Genomic DNA, 19404 nt, shown 5'->3' on the forward strand with positions numbered 1-19404 from the left:
CCTGATCCCCATGGGTAAAGAGGGAGCGTTGGTTGGATCTCAGAGGGTCTACAATTTGGTGGCAGTGCCTTAGACTCCTGTGTAAATGGCCACATGGGGCAGGGTGTCTGCAGAGGGGAAGCAGGTTGAAGGGAGTGTGGCAGGGCCTGGGAGTAGGGCTGGCTAGCTCAGGCTCCAGGCTGGCTTCTGTGAGCTGTGGCACCTTTTTGACCCACAGTCTACTTGCCACATCCCTAGCCTTGGTCCCTAGGGTTCCAGAAGGGACACAGGGCTGGCTCCTCTCTAAGCTCCGCAAACAAGGCTGTGTAAACAGGCCCCACCAGAGTCCTGTGGACAGCAGACAGATGATGTCATCTGTGCACAGAAACCTGTGCAAAGGGTGCGTGTGTCTGTCTCTGTCACATTCCTATACACACAGGATCACGCAGCTGCCCCTCCTCTGTTCCAGACTCAAACGAACCCAGAGGCAAGGGCTTGTAAAGGTGACGTCTTTATTCTCTTTGTCCTCAAAGTGAGGAAGGGCTGGTGCAGGGGGCAGGGATTCCATGTTCAGAGTCCCTGCACAAGGGCATGCATCCGGGCAGAAGGGACCCCAGAGAGAGCTCCAGTTCTGGGCTCACGCTGGTGCCAGTGGCAGAAGGTTCAGCGGGCCAAGGCAAAGCCGATGCGATTGTTATGCCGATCAAATTCTGTGTAGAACTTCCGGATGAAGCTGGCGCCCAGGGCCCAGAGGGGCCCGGTGGGCGGTGGGATGTCCAGGCCGTGGAGGGCCAGCGTGCACAGGTCATCATTTCTGTAGGGGTCCTGGCAGGACACAGGAGGGTTGTGCCACTGCCCGGCACATGACTTTCCTGTCACCTAGCCTGATCCCAGCAGCTGTCTTTGGCAGTGTCCCCTGCCACTCCCCCATCTGTCACCTCTTGGCCATTTCAGCCAGCATGGATTGCCCCCTGCTGGGTGCAGGTGCTGGGGCACAGTGCTGCCTTCCAGAGCTGCTAGTCTGGCTTTAGTTTCTGACCCTAGACAAGTTATTCAGCTTCTCTAAGCCTCCTGAGCCTGGAAGGAGGATGGGAATATGGGAGCCTAGCTGTCTGAGAACATCTGAGAAATGGAGAGGGACCCATGCAGTGACTGGCACTATGGCTGCACATTGGAATCCCCCGGGGGACCTTTGGAAGCCCTGATGCCCGGGTGCCACTCCTAGAGATTCTGGCATCACGGGGGGTGTGGCCTACATACTGGGGTGTTTAGAAGGTCTCCATATGACAAGTGCAGCCACACTTGAGAGCCACTGGTGTAGCCTGCAGTCTGTGCATTATGGCTGGCCTGCCTTCGAGGGCCCCTGCCCACCTCCGCCCTGCGCCTCACCTGTAACACGTAGTCGGCACTGGTGAGCGTGTAGGCTCTGTCCCCCAGGTGGAAGGAGATGTCGGGCAGTGTGGGGACCCGGTTACAGTTCACGACATACTGTGGGAGGGATAAAGGGAGCCCCGTTGAGAGCCCTGTGCTTGGGCCTGGCCTCTCTGCTAGAGAGGGCTGGGCACCACACCTGTCCTCCCCATACAGGGAACCAGCCACATGTGCCGGTTGGCAGTGTTGGGGAAGCAGGAGAAGGCCTGAAATGGCCTTGTTTGGGACCTAGTGCTGCCCAGGGTGAGGATCCTTTATCCACCGCCAGTCCCCACCCCTTAGCATCTTACTTCATCTGTGCTGTGCTCCTTGGCACCCAGGGCCTCCATGATCAGCCTCAGGGAGCTGGTGGGACCCGAGATGTAGGAGGCACCCGTGTCCACCACTGCCATGCAGCCCTCCTCACACAGCAATGTGGCAAAGCCCACGGACACCCTGGAGGTCACAGACAGACAGATGGTAGGTTGACAGACACCCCCAGGCTGCGTATTTCCTGAGTAAGGGCAATGACGGGAGCCATGCTGGTGGTCAGGGATGCACTGGAGGAGGGGGAGGCAGTGAGCGGAGGAGGATGAGGGAAGGTGCTACCCCCGCCCGCAGCAAGTGGCCGAGTGACTTTGCATCGCTGCCCTCAGATCTCAGCAGTCCCGGACACAGCAGGCACAGAGCAGTTGGTGGCTGTGCCTCAGAAGCAGCTGTGCTTGGAGAGGGCAGGAGGACAGCCCCGCCCAGCCCCCTCCCCCGGCCCAGCCCCAGGGGCAGCGGCATGGCAGAGCAGGCGCGGTGGGGACTCCTGACCCCTTCATGGTGATCTGCCAGGAGCCGCTCTTGCTGATGCTCACGTAGTGGAAATTCCCCTGATAATGTTGGGGGTCGCTGCCCCCCAACAGGAGCTCTCCCCCCAGCAGGTGGGAATCCCTGAGGGAGAGATCACAGCTCTTAGAGGCCCACAAGCCCTGGGACCTCGAGGCCTTAGGTGAGGCGCTGGGTAGGTCAGGTGCAGGTGGGGGTGGCCAGGCTGGGCACGGTCACTAGGAAGCACACACGATGTGCAGCTTCTCCCCTTCCAGGCCCCTCCCAAGCCCATCCAGAGGTCTGTCGGGGGGGTCCAGCTGCACCCAAGAACCAATCCCCAGAGAGCCTGTAGAAAAAGAGAGTAGCGAGTGGATGCAAACAAGATGCAAATCGAGCCCCTCACTTGGGTTGAGCAGGTGCTTGGGAGGGACTGGGCGGGTGGTGTCAGGGGAGGGTGGGGTTTGGACAGGGCAAGACAAGGGGGTGGACAGTGGGCATCTGGGGGAGCCCAGGCTTGCTGAGTGAGTTTGGGGTGGGTGTCTTGTGTGATTCTGAGTCAAGGGCTCCAGAAGTATTGGGGGTCATGGTCATCTCCTTACTTGGATTTTCTGCAGGGGGGGGGGAGGGAGAGAAACCAAGAGGTGGTCACTCGCCAGAGGTCATGCAGGCCTGGAGAGCTCCTGGTGCCCAGCCTGAGACTGATTCCCCTCCTTCCTCCTGCAGGTTGCATGGTGCCTCCCCGGCTCAGGGGAGCCTTAGCTTAGGGCTGGTTTTCAGAGTGTGCATGTGTGTGATGTGCTTTTCTGCAACTCACATTAGAGGCACGTGCACATGTGCGCGCACAAGTGTGTAGGTGTGTGTGTATTCTTTTGTGCATGTGGCAATCACTTGTGTTTCACATTCTGTGCATATGTGCATGCAGCAGCACAAGCTCCCCTCGCACGATCTCCCTGGATGGCCCAGCCCTAGGTGAAGGAGAGCCCCCTGCTCAGCACAGCCTGCCTTCCTCCTGTTTGCTGCCTCCTTGTCCCTTCCACCCTGTGGCCTCAGCTCCTCTGCTCCCATTTATTTCCTCTCCATATTTTCAATCTCTTGCTTCCACTGGCTTCTTCCTCCACCCACCAGCGTTGCTCAAGCATCCTCTAGCATTCAAAAACACCCACCTCCCTTTCCCCGATTCTCTCTGGATCCCACCCCACACCCTGCCCCACATCCCTTCCCTGTTGAATTTCCCAGGGCAGCCTTCATGTGCAGACCTCTGCTTTCTGATGCCCACCTCCAGTTCTTTACTGCTTGCCATCTGGCCTTACCCACACTTCCTCTGCAAAGGGCTCTTCCCAAGCAAAACTACTCCTGACTGCAGTCAAATGCCTTTCTCTCTGTGTGCCCCCTCATCATACCATCCTTCTAAACCCAGCATTTTGGAGCAGATCAGAGCTCGGCCCAGAAAGCACCTGCCCTTTTCAGCACGGTGCTTCCGGCTAGGCTGCGAACTCCGTGAGGGTCGAGGGTAGAGACTATTTTGTTCACTGTGTTCACTGTTCTGCCCCTCGGAGGCCACCGTGGTGTGCGGCCCTTACTTAGCATCACCCGGGTCAGTGATTGAGCAAACGAACAAATGGAAGCGCTAATGAAGGCATGAAGCTGGCTATCTGTCAGAGAACCATGGTCCTGCCAGTCTCCGGGTCACAGCAATGCCCCATCTCCACTCTGCATTATCCTCTTGTCCCACCGACATCCGTGAGAACACGGAGCTGTTTTGTCCACCCTGTCTGGCATGGTGGGCACTCCCCACTGTGGCTGCTGAGCAATGGCAATGGGGCTAGTGCTACTCAGGAGCTGCATGGGTTTTTTTTGTTTTTTGTTTTTTGGTATCAGAGATCAAACTCAGGACCTTTCGCTTGCGAAGCAGGCAGCAGAACCACTGAGCTAAAATCCCCAGCTCAGAAGCTACACGTTTGAATTTAATTGATTCCAGTGTCAATAGCAGCTTCCACAGTGGTTTAGGGCGGCTCTGAATAATGATTGACCAGCACATAATCAGGAACTAGTAGATCCTGGCCAGGTTCTTCTTCCACTCCCCCAGATCTGCCCACCTCCCCACCCCACCCCAGGCCCTGCAGCCACAGGCCCACCTGCTGTAGTAGACCGAGAAGACGTCCTCTTTCAGCACCCTCTGGGAAAGGATGTGGTCAAAGACGGGGGTAATGCCACCGACAGCCTGTGCTGGGAAGCCCATGCCCAGAACCCCATCAAACTTGGCCAGCATGAAGGGGATCAGGGGCAGTTCCGTGACCTCTCCGAATGTCTGGGTCACTGTGATTCCGCCCACCTGCGGGGAGAAGAACCGGAGGAGACCAGGCTCACTGTCCGCCCCTGGCCGGGGTCTGAGCTGGGCTTCTACACCGGGAGCCTCGGAGCCATGCCTGCTCCTGGTGCAGCCACCTGGGACAAGACAGTTACATCAACCCTGCGTGCACACCCCTCCCTTGGCGCGTGCTGTAGGGTCTTCAGAGAACAGGTGTGCCGGTGTCGGCAAGGGCACAGGGTGAGAAGGGGTCCTGCCGGCCAGTGACAGGAAATGTGCCCAGAGCGCTACGCCCCTGCCCAGCGGCCCACTTTCATGGTGGCAGGACGAGGTTTGGCCTCCCACCCCCATCCCAGCCCAAGGATTTCTCCAGCATGGCCAGGTCCCTCCCTTCTGATCCTTCCCTCCGATTGATTTCACAGACAAGGGAGGGAGGGGCCCACACTGATTTCCTCTCAGATTCCACCTGCACCCTTTCCCGACTCTGGCGTGGCAGAGGCTGAGACGCTCCAGGGTGGAGAGGTCAGACACAAGTGAGAAAGGAGCCAGGCCCTGACCCTAGCACCAAACTAACCAACAGTGCACATCCCTAAAACTAAGCCTGATCACAGTTCCAACAATATCCTGAGCATGGATTTCGGTCTGGGGCCTGGTTAAGATCCCAGCCAGGGGCTGGGGATTTAGCTCAGTGGTTCCAACTGCCTCAAAAGTTCAAGGTCCTGAGTTCGATCCCCGATGCCAAAAAAAAAAAGAAAGAAAGATCCCAGTCAGAACTGATGACCCCAGGCAGCTCCTTGGCTCGGGCTGGGCCTACTTTCAAGTTAGATGTGAAAGCTTCCACCCATCACCCTGTGGGAGCCAGGAGCTCGGGGTGGCCCCATTGTGGCTTCTGTCTCTTTGCACCTCCAGCCAGAAGCCATAGAGCCAGTGCTCCTCACTTCCCCAGCTCCAAGGTGGGCTGGAGTGTCCCTGCTTCCATTGCAGGCCCTTGATGCTCCGCAGAGGGCTGGGGACAGAAGGGGAGGGAGCAGATGACGGGGCCAGCGCCACTTACAGTTACCACGTCTTGGCTTAGGAAGCCTTTGACCTTCCCCGAGCCATAGCGGATGCTGAATTCCGTCCCGTTCTCTATGTAGCTGGAGGACTCTGCAGAGTCGTAGAGACTGTGGATCTCTGGGGGAGAAGTGGAGACTCAGGTCTGTGTCAGAGTGGCCCAGGCAGGCTGAATTGTGGGCACGGCTGGTGTGGTGGAGGACTTCACCTCGGTGCAGGCATGGGGTGGCCCTGAGGTCAGCTCTTGGAAGCTGTGCTTCAGCCATCAGGGACTATGTTTGGGGGCCCTTCTGTGCTCAAACCTCTGAGGCTTTTTTGTCTCGAACCAAGCATTAGGTAGATGCCAGCACTAACGATGCCAGAGAAGATTCTGGGCACAGACAGTAAGTGCTCAGTAAGAGACTGTTGGCTAGGACTGGGGATGGTGGAATCTAAGGGGCTGGGATACGTTTGAGAATCTGGTCCTGTCTCAGTCTTAGGGAGCCTGGGAAATGGCATTCCGCGTGGCCAGCTGTCCCTGGAGCTGGCTCTTTCACCTCAGGGGCCACATCAGGGCCATGGGAGGTGTCCTCTCTCCTCCCAGGGTCAAGGGTTGCAGAGGCAGAGAGGAAGCAGCTCAGTGGGTGCAGGGGGCTTAGCTGGGCTGGGTCGGGGGGCGTAGGGAGAGGCCACTGGGCCGGGGTCTCACCACAGGCGGTGTAGAGAGGGCTGCACTTGGTGGAGGGCACCCAGAGATTGGCTGAACCTGTGTCAAAGATGACTTTGAAGGCTTGGGGTGGGGTGCCGATGCCGATCTCACCGTAGTACTGGGTCTGCAGGGGTGGAGAGGAAGTAGCTGGAGGGGCTCAGGGCTGTGAGGCTTGGCATCTTCTTGCCTGGTCCCACCCTTGGCTCTCGGAGGGGAGATTAGGCAGATCCTACAGCCTCTCTGGGGTTCCTGTTGTCCTGCAGGGACCGGGTGGGGGCTTAACACTGTCCCCCAGCCTCCCAGGACCCAAGAGGCTTAGCAAGACAAGGAAGCAAAACAAAAACAATGAAAATGAAGCAGGAAGGTGCAGGGGTCATCAGACAGCACCAGGCCAGGTCACAGAAATCCCATCTGAGGTCACCCCCGCCCCCCAGGCATGCCTGGCTAGAGGCCCGGCCCGGGCTGACTCTTCCCTGGGCTCCTTCCTCCTCTCTGCCTGCCCCAGGCCTTCCTGCTTTTGTGAGATACTCAGGTGCTCCTGGGCTCTCAGTCAAGCACAGCAGTCTCTGGAGCCAAAGGAGACCTTAGGTCCAAGAGGGAAGGATGACAGGTACTTACATTCAGGTAGTTGGTGAGGACCACAGGGGAGGTGCTGTTGTCAGACAGCCTCTTGGCAAACTCGCCCCACTTGGCACCAAGCCTGCCCATGTCCACTCCCCGCTCCTTCAGGCTGTCCCGGACCGAGGGCATTTTCTTGAGGAAGATCCTAGCCCCGGTGGGAGAAGAAGAACAGAAGAGCTCTGTAGTCCTCAATAATAACGGTAGAGTCCTGGCTCCCTGCTTTTAATGTATCTGCCTCAAGCCTTAGCCCAAGCATCTAAGAATTACTTTTTTGCCTTAGGGCTTCTAAAGAGAATGTACGAGCCACCTGCATTGGTCTTTAATAAACCTCTGTCCATCCATCCATCCGTCCCTCTCTCTCACCATCATGTGTTTAACATTCACTGTGTGCCTCAGCGCACTGGACAGAGATGTACAGATAAAGGTCACTGCTGCCTTGAAGGAACTCAGCAGGGAGACAGACAGGAAGCGTGCAACATTGGTCCCTCTGAGGAGACGAAGGCTAGGAACAGCCCCCTCAATGCTGGACCAGGGCGACAATGCCATGTTGGGCCTGTAGGTGGCAGCAGATGCCAGTAGCAGACCCCGGGGCAGGTGCTAAGCCTGGGCTGCAGTGGAGTGGACCCACTGAACTGAGCAGACAGGGCCCAGACAGCATCTTGAGGGCCAGTGCACCTCGACCTTGGAAGGATGTGTCTTGGGCCCAAGACCCAGCCCCTTTTCTTCATGTCCCAGTCACCTTTGGCAGGTGGAATTAAGGAGACCTAGGACCTCACTGTGTATCAAACCACTCCCCGGGGACTAGGCAGTATAACACCCCACCCCCAGCTCCATGCGGACCCCATAATGGCTCTACAGACCATCTAACCCATTTTATAGATAAAGGAATAAAGGTTCAAGGGGTGGAGGTGACTCAGAAATAATGGAGGGACTCAAAACCTGCCCCAGTCTATGACATGGAGACTGTTCCCCAAAGCCTGGAGGGAGGAGTCTGGGGCTACTGGCCATGGGTCCCAGGACCAGGGCCAACCTAACTTTCCACCGACTTTCCCAGGCCTATGGAGATGCCCTCTTGCTTCTTGTTGGAGTCCTCCTGGCTGGCTCTCTCCTTTCCTTCCCTCTGCTGACCATCCTTTCATTTTGCCCATGAATATGAAGGCAATGTTCACGTCTATCAGTGGACTATTGTAGCAGAAATGTATTACGTTCCTATCACAGTTTACTGTTCCCAGAATATTTTCACGATTGGATCCTCAGCCATTCTACCAGGTGGGGGCTTTTATTACTCCCATTTTGCAGATGGGAAAGTGGAGGGCAGGAGAAGGTACATTTCCCACTGTTGCTAAAAACAGCCTCTGCCTTGGACCTTTGCTTTGTTGTCATTCCTCTTTCAGAAAGTCCCTTCCTTTCCACCCCCAAGTTCTTTAATCTTGCAAGGCCCTCATGCCCCCCACCTGAAAGCTTGCCGAAGGACCCCAGCTCACACTGGGTTCCCTCTCTCCATCTTCCTCTGGCTCCTGCTCCATTTTCCCCTGGGTGCACCCAGCCTGCACTACACACCCTAAGAAGGTGCTGCTGTTTGGTTAGCGGGGAGAACGCTTGGATCTCCTTGCTTGCTGTGTGATTCAGAACACGGCCTAAGCTCTCTGGGCCTCTTGTGAGTCCCCATTAGTTCCTCCATAAAAACGGGCCCAGTGGAAGTCCCCCCTCAGAGTCACTGTGCAGGTTAAACAGACTGTCCACGGCTCAGCACACAACATACCTTCTGTGCACCAGGCGAGGACAGCACCCTCAGAAGGGTGCTCAAATCTCCCGTAGTGCCTTGCACAGTGCTCTGCACAAAGCAGGTGGCAAAATTCTTAGAACTCTTTCAAAAGCCCGACTCCTTCCCCACACCTTGCCTGATTCCGTTCTTATCTTTCAGAAAAGAATGGGGAGAATGTTCTTACTCCCTCTGCCTTCATACTGGAGGCAGCTGCTGGGAATCCCCCAAACACTTGCCCCACACACCCCGTCCAGCAGCTGCCCTCCGACAGCCTTTGGGGCAGGGAGAAAAGCTTTGGAAACAAAGGCCAAGCGTGTGTGGAGCCCAGCCCCATCTGCGTGACCTCCTCGACCCCATCTGTAAAGTGGGACGTTGAATTGTTGTGACACCATTTGGGGTGAGCCATGGTAAACCCTGTGAGCTCCTAAGCCTTTTATAGGCTGGGCAACTACAGGCTGCTAAAACCTGGCCCCGCCTTCAGGCTTCTGCAGGGCCCATGTGCTGTCCCCAAACTGAGCACCCCTTTCTCTCTGAGGCTTCTTCCCAGCCCTGGCATCCCTCTTGTCCGGTCCTAAGGAGTCCCTTAGGGGTCCCACAGACCTGGCCTGAACGGGAGGCAGGACTTTCTGGGCCCTGCCGGGGGCTGCCAGAAGCCTTCGCTTGAACATCGGTGGGTATCTGCGCTTAGTATTAACTGCAGCTGGGTTCTCACCACGCACCCCTGGCTCCACATACATTATCTCATTAAATCTTCAGAGCAGCCCTGGGAAGTAGGCTCTGCTATGATCTCTGTTTTAAAAAGAGGATGCTGAGACCTGGAGAGGTTAACTGGCCCCCAGTTCCTGAGCTAGCTCATTCTGCTTAAACTGGAGCAGAATTTAAACCAAGGCCACTCTGGAAGACCTGCACTTTCCTGCTCTGTCATGCTGCTTCCCTGGTGGAGCTAACTGTCCCAGGCCCTGCGTAATAATTAGCCTGTGAGCTCCTAGGGGTGATCTCTGAGGGTCACCCCCACCCCGTGCCTAGCGGGAATCAAAAGGCTTCCAAGCTTGACAAGTGCTGCTCTGGACAGGACCCCAGACAGGATCATACCCCTCTGGCTGGTCCTGGGGGACGGAGGACCACACATATCTGAAAGCAGGGTGAGGTGGGGTATTAAGATAGTGGGGATAGGGCCGGGGATTTAGCTCAGTGGTTTCACTGCCTGCTGCACAAGCGCAAGGACCCAAGTTTGATTCCCGGCACCACAAAAAAAAAACACCCAAAAGAAAGTGGGGATCCCTGCACCCGGCCACCCCTTCTCTGCCCAAGTTACCGTCTGAAGGCAGCTGTGTCTGTGGGGAGCCCGAAGGTGTAGGACCCCCAGAGCAGTAGCAGGAATCCCCAGCGCAGCATTCTGTTCCGCCCTGCTTGGAGTTCCCTCCAGATCCACTGAGGCCTTCGGCCCTGAGTCCTTCTCTTATACACCACACAGGGCATGGTTGCCTTTCTGCTCTGCCCTGATTTATTGCCCTGGGGCAGACAGGGGTAGCCAGCAATAAATCCCACTGTGGAGCTGAGCTAGGTGGGTGAAAGGGAGCCAGGTCTCAGAGGCAGAGCAGAGCAGCTGGAAGGGGCTGTGGGAAAGCACCAGTGACGCCAGCAGCCCCCTGTCTGCCTGGCCTTGCAAGCCCTGGGGTGGACAGAGGCTGATGAGGGCCAGAGGTCAGGGCCTCCAAACCCCCAGCCCAGGCACCCAGCCCATGTCCTTGAAACTGTTTTCTGTGCTGACCTTGGCCTTGCCCCTGGCTGCCTCCTCCTGGAGGCGGATATGCCTGCCTTGTTTCCCTGGTGGGAGAAGTGCCTGGTCTAACCCAGGCAGCAGGGAGGAGGGTGGGGTGGGGTCCATCCCTGAGGGCCTGGGCTGGCGGAGGGAAGGGCAGCACTGGAGGTCTGGGGCCTTCTGGAGATGAGCACAGGCTTCCAACGCCTCCTCTTCCTCCTGCTGCACCCACCCTCGCTGCCTTTGGGCTGTGGCTCTGCTGCTTCCCTTTGTCTCTGCAGCTTGGCCAGCAGTCTGGGGCAGCTCTCCAGCCACATCGGCCCCCAGTCCCAGGAGGGGTGCTGATTATTCACCCTGAGATGCCCTCTACTGACTGCTCCTCATCTTCAGACCCCACTCCACCTGGCATAGGCTGCTTTCAGTTGTAGGGCTGCAGCTGCAGGCCCTTCTCCGGGAGCACCACTCCTGCTGCTGTGGCCACAGCGGAGCTTCATATTTATTCAATGAACAAGCTAGTGAACTGCAATGGGCAGTCAGAGCCTTGAGCTAGTTGTCAGGAACATGGGTTCCAGTCTTTATGCTACCACCAACTTGCTGTGTGACCTTGGATCCCTCCCTACCCGTCTCTGGGCCTCTGTTTCCAAATTTGAATCATGAAGAAAATGATCAGATCTGGCTCAGATACTCTAGCATCCTAAGTTCTGTGCCTTCAGGGCGCTGCTGTTTGCAGCAGCTGTGGGCAGTAAGGACAGGAAGGGGAGGAGCTCATCTCTGTTGCTAGTGTGTGAGCTAAGCGGTATGTGTTCTCTGTGTTCTCAGAGACTGCACCCTCTCCAGATGATGGGCCCTAGTGGTGGATTTCCAGGCACTCTGATTGGTAACAAGGGAATTACTGGGGGATAGGAAGAACTTCCTAGAGCCCCTCAAAGGAGGTTGTCTTGTCCAGATCTCAGGAACACTGATTAAACCTGCCCGGGGCTTAAGCACACTTCCAACCGTCTTTGTACTCATGGCTAAAGATTCATTCAGCATTTGTAATATACCAGGAACTTTGCTAGATGCCAGTTGCAAAAGTGACAAAAATAAACAGCTCTAGCGCTTGGGGAGTCTACAGTCTTGTAGAAGAGATTATCATGACTCATAAATACACAACAGTTGGTTCCCTGCAAAAAGCAAATAAATATACCATACTGTGATGCCTAGGACCGGTCAGGGGCCCCCAGGGGGGTCTCCTCAGGGAAGCCACACCTGAGTCGTGACCTGGCAGCTACACGGGCAGTGAATAGCTAAAGAGAGAAAGTGTGCAAAGGCCCTGTGGAGAGAGGGAGCAGGGTTAGGAGTAAGGCCCAAAGGAAGGGAACACTTTGTAGAACAGAGAGAGTAGGGAGAGAGCTGGGGCTGGGAGGCAGGGGACAGTAAGCGCTCGTGCTCATTGAGGGCATCCCATGCACCAGGCACTATCCTAGGTGTTTAACGCGTTCAATTCCCACCATAACCACAGGAAATAGTACTGTTATTCCGCCATTTTACAGAGGACACTGAGGTCTAAGAGGATGCAGAAGGTAACTTGCCCAAAGTCACCATGGCAGTAAATGACAGAATCAGACTTTGTGTTAGGCAGGATGACCCAGAACCAACGACGTAGCTGGTGGCATTTCAAACCACACAGGTTCTGGAAGTCCATGATGAGGAGCTGTACGGCTACCCTAACAGCGGTGGGAAGCAGCTGATGGGCTAAGGAAGGAAGATGTAACGGATGTGATTTTGAAGATGCTTGGCTGTGTGGACAGCAAGGCCTGGGGCTGGGTCCGGAAGACTGCGGGCTTTGGAACCACCCAGGGACAGTGGGTAGAGTGGAGATGGAGACTGGATGGATTCAAGAGATATTGAGGAAATAGAACCTGCATGACTGGGTAGTAGGTCAGATGCAGGGAGTGAGGGAAGAGGGGCAGAAGAAGAGCAGCAGGCAGAGAGTGGCAGAGGAGAGATGCTGAGCCTTGGTCACCTGCTGCCAAGGCCAGGAAGATTTCCACTAAAGTGGGGACAGTCAGGGTATTGGTGCTGCTTTTTGGTCACTCGCAGGATGGGAATCAGACAGGGATGGGGTGAAGGATGATGGGAAATGCTATGATGGGAACGTTTATGTGCTCACCCACCCCTGAATTCACATGCTGAAATCCTAGCCCTGCCACGGGAGAGTATGAGGAGGTGGTTTTTGAGAGGCAGTTGGGTCGCAGGGCACGGCCCTCTTGAAAGGATTAGAGCTCTGCAAGAGTCCCAAGGGGGCTCTTCCCGGCCCCACCGCATGAGGCCTAAATGCAAGGCGCCACTGTGAGCAAGAAGCTGACCCTCAGCAGACACCTTGGCCTTGGAATTTTCAGCCATCAGAGCAGTGAGAAATAAATTCCTATTGATTGTGGTAGTTCCTCAGGGTACCCCTAAAAGGCCAGGTAAAAGTAAGGAGAGGAAGACAACATGGGAGTGGGCAGCTATTTTGAGAGGTTGGGCAGTAAGGAGGGAAGAGGGTGACAAGTGGAGAGGCCTGAGCCCACAGGACTTTCCTAAGAGTGGAGGGGCCCAAAGGTGGGCAGGGTACCCCGGAACCAGAAAAGGAGGACGGGGCACGTGTGGGTAGTTTCTTGGCTTGGTGTTGGAAGCTGAGGGGCATCCTGCCTGGTGGTTGTTACCATCTCTGACAGGCAGGAAGCTAGGACTTCTGCCGAGGGCTGGGGTCGGGAAGGGTATGGGGGCCTGAGGAAAATGGAGAGGGTTTGGAATCATCATGGAAAGTGAGAAGAAGCTGACCTCTCAAACCAAGAGGATTTTGTGGGGGTGAGACCTTTAGTGGCTGGAGAATTACAGGGAAGTCAGTCTCCCCTGGTCTCTGACTCCGCCCACCCCACACAGGACCAGCTGCCTGGGTACGGGTACACAGTGCATGGCTGGCTTCACCCAGGGCAGGGGGGTCAGAAATGAGGGGCAGAGGAATGTTTAAGCTGTTCTCAGGGGTGAGCTTGACATGGGAGCAGTGGAGCAGAGGTGGGACTGTTGGAAGTGGGGACCGAAGGAGCTGAGAGGCCAGGGTACAGCCAGGTCACTATCTGCGTGGCTGGTGATGTCATCTGGGAGGGGTGCAGAGGGTGGGGGTGGGGTGGGCTGCAAGTCAGGAGCCAAAGTCTTGGATAAATGTCAGGGCAGGACCTGCAAGCTCAGCAATGACACAGCGAGTGGGTGGAGGGGCCAGGCCGACAGGAGCAGGCCGGAAGGAGGCCCCCTCCTGATGCCCACGTCAGCCCGGGAGGCGGGGGGGACCGGCGCCCCATGACACAGGAGGAAACGAAGACCTAGGAGGAGAGCCACGACCCTGCCCAACTCACAGCCGAGCACAGTGGGCACTATTTGTGTCTCCCCGTGCCACATCCCATGTTCCTCGTGTGGCCGCAGCCTCCCTGCAGGGGCGTGGGTACAGGGGGTGCCCTGTGCCCAAATCTCATCCCCTACCCCGTCTTTGCTATTGTGTCTCTTTTATTCTGGACTTTATATATTGGGTTTCTCATGTAAGAGAAACCATGTGTGTCTGTGTTTCTGATTTATTTCACTTAACATTATGGTCTCAAGATACACCCATTTTCCTACAAATGACTCAAGTTTATCCTTTATGGCACAGTAGCACTCCATTGGGTATAAATACCACATTTTCTTTATCCATTCACCAGTTGCTGGATATATAGGCTGTTTCCGAGATTTAGCTATTATGAATTGTGCTGCTATAAACATAGATATGCAGGTATCACTGTACTAGGATGTCTTTAACTTTGTGGGGAAGACACCTAGAAGGGAAATAGCTGTGTCGGATTAATCTCCATTTTCCGGCTTTTGAGGAATCTCCGTGCTGATTTCCATAGCGGTTGTACCAGTCTACAGTCCTGCCGATGAGGAAGGCTTCCTTCCCAACACACAGCCTCTCCAGCATTTGATATTGTTTGAGTTCTTGAAGACAGCCATTCTTTCTCAGTGTTGTTTTAATTTGCATTTTTTGAATGGCCAGCAGTGTGGAATATCTTTTCGTGTACTTACTGGTCATTTGTACTTCTTCATTATTTCAAGTGCCCATTTTTAACTGGGTCTTTAAATTTGGGGGGAGGTCTGTTGCTTTCTTTTTTCCCACTGTGCTGTGAACTCTCATGGCAAGAGGGGGCTTCCTGTGTGCATGGGCAGGGGCGAGCTGACCCAGGTCGGAGGACTCCCCGTGTCCTGGCCCTGCCATTTCCGCCGTGGCTGTGGGAACACTGCGGGTCTCCGTCCCTCTGAGCTTGCGTCCTCTGGCGTCCTGGTCGTGGGACATGGAGGAGAGCCCACAGGCCGCTTATCAGGTCATCTCCAGACACTGGTGGGGGTCTGGCTTTCCTCACAGACTCCCAGGATGCCCGGCTGCAGTCACCTCCAGGTCAAGGTCAGGGATGTGGAGCCAGTGGGGGCAGAGGAGAGGGTTCTGTTGCCTCTGCCCTCTGCCAGTGGGTGGAGCGGGATGTGAGAACGGTCAGCGGAAGCATAAATCCAGCTGGGCCAGGCCCTCCCCACTGCAGTGGGCAGAGCAGGAGCCGGGGCTTTCAGGGGGCAGGTGTCTTTCAGGGGACAAGCGGGGCTGAGCGTTGCTCTAATCATGGCCCATCCTCCCCTCCTCTGTGATAAATGACCCCAAGGAGATTTTGGCGTTGAGACTGAGGTGGGGGTCGCATGGGTGGGAGGGGAGCGAGGGAAGGTGAGGTAGCATGGCATCGGATCTGTGCGGCTTTGAAACCGGTGTGCATTTATTCCCAGCCATCAGAATTTTGCCGGAGACTCTTTCGTGGCCCAGCCAGGAAATGGAAGGGGAAGAAACTGGACTCAGCTTTGTGCCTGAGAGCTAGACATCTTCGTTCACACCCTGCTTCTGTTCGTGAAGAGGCAAATGGGAACCAGGCCTGGCAGCTGGGTCAGTAAGGAAGCCTTCTGGGAGGGTGAGGTAGGAGGATCACAAGTTCAAGGCCAGCCTGAGCGATTTAGCAAGGTCTTGTCTCTAAATTAAAAGATGTAAAAAGGGCTGGGGATGTAGCTCAGTGCAAAGGGCCTGGGTTCTATCTCCAGTACCACAAAGAAAGGGAAAGAGAGGGAGGGAGGGAGGAAGGGAAGAGAGAATGAGAGAGAGAGAGAGGAAGGAGGAAGAGGAGGAAGGAGAAAGAGGAGGAGAAAGTGGGGAAGCAGGAGAAAGGTGGAAAATGGTCACCACTCTCCCGCCCGACCTTCTTGCTTCTGCTCCCCACCCTAGAGGGCCCCAGCTGGCTCCTCGGAGGAATTTTCCAATCAGATGGGGCAATCGGCTCAGCTCAGCGAGATAAGCACAGAGGAGCAGCTGGGGTCTTGGGAGGGAGAGGAGGCCCAGAAAGGGGTGTAATGACCATCCAGGGCTGGTTCGTGTGGGTGGACAGGCGGAGGCAGGGAGGAAGGAAAGAGGAATTACTCAGGATTCTGGGGAAGGGGTCGGGCTGTGATGGCAGAACCGTGAAGCCATGCAGCAGGGAGGACAGAGCCCTGCATCCTTAGCGAGTTTGTTGCAGGGACTTTGAAGGGATGGGAACTCAGCGACGGGGTTGGCGGTTCCCACCCGAGCCTGTGGAGGTGGTGCGTGGGAACTGCGGCAGGTCACGTGGGTCTCCACGTGGGTCTCGGGAGCTGCAGGGGCTGCGGGGAGGGAAAGGCTGGGCTGGGCTGGGCGGGAGAGCGGGGCACGGGGTGTTCCTGACTGAGGTGCACCCTGTGTGGCGTAGAGGGGACACTGCTCGGGAACAAACAGACCGCTCTTCCCAGCCGGCACCAGGGTCTGCTCCGAGCCCCCTTTCCCAGAGGAGGGTGTGGCAGGGGACAGCTCAGTGGTGCGCGGCGGCTGTGCTGGGAGGGAGCCAGGGGTGTGAGCTCAGGGGCAGCAGCGGAAGCGTGGCTGTTGGCGACTGTTAGGAATGAACACGTTGTCCTGATAATGGACCTCTCCCTCCCTTCCTTCTTCTTGTTTTTAATTAGAAAAGAAAAACATGCTGTAGTTTTGAAAAGCAGTAAAACAAAAAGGCAAATGTTGAAAATTAGCAGCTTCTAATCCTGCCCCTGCTTCTCATGGTTACTCTGCCATAGCTGATCACTGTCATCTAAAGGTTAATGCATAACCTGCTTTTTTTGGTACCGGGGATCGAACTCAGGACCTGGTGGTTTAGAGGCAGGTGGCAGAACCACTGAGCTAAATCCCCAGCCCGCTATTTCTTAATTTTAAAATTTCTTTCTTTTGTTTTTTGAGGCAAGTTCTCACTATGTAGTCAGGCTGGCCTTGAACTTGAAATCCTCCTGTCTCAGCCTCCTGAGTGCTAGGATAACAGGCTTATGCCATCACACCCAGTTTAACTTTCATACTTTTTTTTTTTTTTTTTTGAGACAGGGTCTCACTTTGGCATCCAGGCTGGCCTCGAACTCATGACAGTCCTGCCTCAGCCTCCCAAGAGCTGGGATTATAGGCCTGTGCCACCACAACCAGCTTAACTTTCATACTCTTAAAATTGATCTTCTTTTATGGTATAGGAGGCTTTCTTTCATACTCTACGCCTTCAGTTTGGGACAAAAACAAAACTATGATTAAATTATTGTTTACTTGTGTTGTGATTGTACTATTCCCCGTGATTTCTGATTTCTATAAATTTATCAGTGACACCCCCTTTCTCTGTCTGGCTTTCCATGATTCTGCGAATTCTGTGCAGAGGGCCCAAAGCCTTTCCCGCCTGGCTCCACACCCAGCTGAGGAACTAGCAGGCATCTCCCAGGAGCCCAGGCTGCAACTTTTTGCCCCGTGCGCTGTGGTTTGAGGACATCTTCCTGTTTGTTCCTTTGCTTACGTGTGCAGACTCCAGAGCTTCTCCGGAAAGGCGCAGTCCCAGGTCCAAACTCCCGCTAGTTTCATCACGAATAGGTTCTAGGTTGAAGCCTTCTTTTCCTTCTGAGCTTGGAAATTGTTTCTCCAGTATCTTCTGATCCGAACCAGTCTGGTGGGGCTTTGACTCCTGATCCTTCTACATTTGTTTTCACCCCTTGAGACTTTTACTGCTTTTCCTTATGCCTGGTGTTTTTCTGATTCACGACCTGAGTGCTCCATGAGCCCCTTCGGCCAAGTCTCAAAACTGATGCCCTCTGTTCTGCCAAATCATCCTGCATTAATTTCCCTCCCCCTCCCCCTTTCTGCAGCACAGGGGATTAAACCCAGGACTTCCCGCACCCCCCCCCCCTGAGTACCTCCCCAGTGCCATCCTGCATAAATTCTTTATGTCTTCTTTTCCTATTCTTCTTTCTCTCTTCCTGGAACTCCTATTACTAAGATATTGCAACTCCTGTTTGTTTTCCTAAGTTTTTAATATTTTATCTCCTAATTTCTTTTTGTTCTACCTTCTAGATTTTTGTTGTTGTTGTTGTTGTTGCCGGGGATCGAACTCAGGACCTTGTGCTTGCAGGGCAGGCATCGGAACCACTGAGCTAAATCCCCGGCCCAATTTTCTTAACTATATGTTCCAGCTTTTTACAGATTTCCTTTAAAAATTTTTGCTCTCATGTTTTTAACTTCAAAGGTCCTTTCGAGACTGCCTATTCCTATTTTTATTGCATGCACTTCTTTTTATGGATGCAAATTTTATCTTTCCTCAGAGGATATTCATTACAGACTCGTTTTTTTTAACAAACGTTACCTGTGAGATGGAAAGTTTCTGGAGATCTGTTGCATAACTGTGAATATATGTCACACTACCGAACTGCATTCTTTTTTTTTTTGAATTATACTCTTAAAAATGGTTATGATGGTCAATTTTATGATGGCAAATTTTATTATTTTTTTTAACCACCCCAAAAATGTTCTGCTTTTTATGTCGACTGTTAGCTCTGTGTTGCTTTGCTTTGGATCCCCGTTGGGTTTCAGAGTTTCTTCAGTCTCCCGTGACTCCTTGATTCTCCCCCATGGTTAAGAAAGAAGCAGGGCCGGGGATTTAGCTCCCCTCGAAAGCGCAAGGTCCCGAGTTCGATCCCTGGTACCAAAGAAAAAAAGAAAGAAAGAAGTAGGTGGAGGTGCCTGGAAGCTTCCTGTGCCCAAGTGGGGCTCAGAGCAGAGCACCTGACCATCGAGGGGCTCTGATCCAGCTTCTCCCTGTGGCTCTCCCTAGGGCACACTCCAGAGTCTGTCTGAGGAGCTTTGCTCGGGGATCTGCCCTTCCGGCAGAGAGAGAAAGAGAGCAGGCCAGGTGCCACCCACGAAGATGTTCATCTTCTTAGCTGCCCTCTTTGTCCCCGTCCTCCCTGTGCTGGCTGAGGGCAGTGGAGGCTCCCCACTGCTGAACTCAAGTCGGAAGCCTCCGCCCTCCGCCCTCTGCCCTCGGGGTGGCAGGAAAGCCCAGCTCTGTAGGCCTTGGGAAACCAAACCCCTGTGTCTGGACTTCAGCCAGTGCCCAGGCCCTGGCTCCACCAGACGCCTCACGTCCTTCGACCTGACACACAGGTGGTTCCCTTTGTTCTGCAAAGCCTTCCAGATAATTTCCACCTCAGAAATCTTGCCGTCATTCCAGCTGCTCTGTTTCCTTTCCCTCTTTTGTGGCCTTGAGGTTTTGTACCATTCTCGTTCCTTTGGTGCCTCTGAATAAGGGGCTAGGGAGTGAGGAGGCGCAGATGTATCAGCAGAGGGACTTTTTACCTTTTGTGCTGTGACTCGTTGAAGGGAAAGTTGTAAAGACAGCAGGAAAGCAAACCCAGGGGGATGGTGGAGGGGGCTGTCGAGTCCTGGCCCCTAATTACCCAAACCAAGCCCTGCCCCAGGCTCCCCACGCAAAGCCAAGCAAGGAGCCTCGTTGGCTCTGGTGTCTTTGAAGACAGAAGATGAGAAATGGGAGCAGAGGGAGGGCGAGGAAGGCGTACAGGCTCTCCTCGGACTGGACGTCCTTCACCTCCCA

General features: G+C 54.9%; 1 protein-coding gene and 1 long non-coding RNA gene across 4 annotated transcripts; one reads left to right on the forward strand and one right to left on the reverse strand.

Moving 5' to 3' along the window:
- Positions 1–474: 474 nt before the first annotated feature.
- Positions 475–10343, reverse strand: Ren (renin). Of its 2 annotated transcripts, XM_004862164.4 has the most exons (9): positions 9956–10339; positions 6873–7020; positions 6255–6378; positions 5568–5686; positions 4341–4537; positions 2209–2328; positions 1701–1845; positions 1369–1467; positions 475–804 (listed from the first exon to the last, which is right to left on the reverse strand). In XM_004862164.4, the coding sequence occupies exons 1-9, from the start codon at positions 10117–10119 to the stop codon at positions 643–645; spliced, it is 1278 nt and encodes a 425-aa protein (XP_004862221.2). In that variant the 5' UTR covers positions 10120–10339; the 3' UTR covers positions 475–642. The 2 variants fall into 2 exon arrangements, with proteins under 2 accessions (XP_004862221.2, XP_021098093.2); XM_021242434.2 differs by lacking the exon at positions 2209–2328 and having other exon boundaries at positions 9956–10343.
- On the forward strand, positions 1732–17039 carry LOC110345338 (uncharacterized). 2 transcript variants are annotated; one of them, XR_015444248.1, is made up of 3 exons: positions 1732–1869; positions 15224–15377; positions 16866–17039. It is a non-coding gene; the product is annotated as an uncharacterized LOC110345338 (long non-coding RNA). The 2 variants fall into 2 exon arrangements; XR_002388624.2 differs by lacking the exon at positions 1732–1869 and adding an exon at positions 14468–15128.
- Positions 17040–19404: the final 2365 nt, after the last annotated feature.

Source organism: Heterocephalus glaber, unplaced genomic scaffold (genome assembly GCF_053883595.1).
Source record: "Heterocephalus glaber isolate CG9 unplaced genomic scaffold, H.glaber_assembly_v1.0 deba00001600, whole genome shotgun sequence".
Lineage (NCBI taxonomy): Eukaryota > Metazoa > Chordata > Mammalia > Rodentia > Bathyergidae > Heterocephalus > Heterocephalus glaber.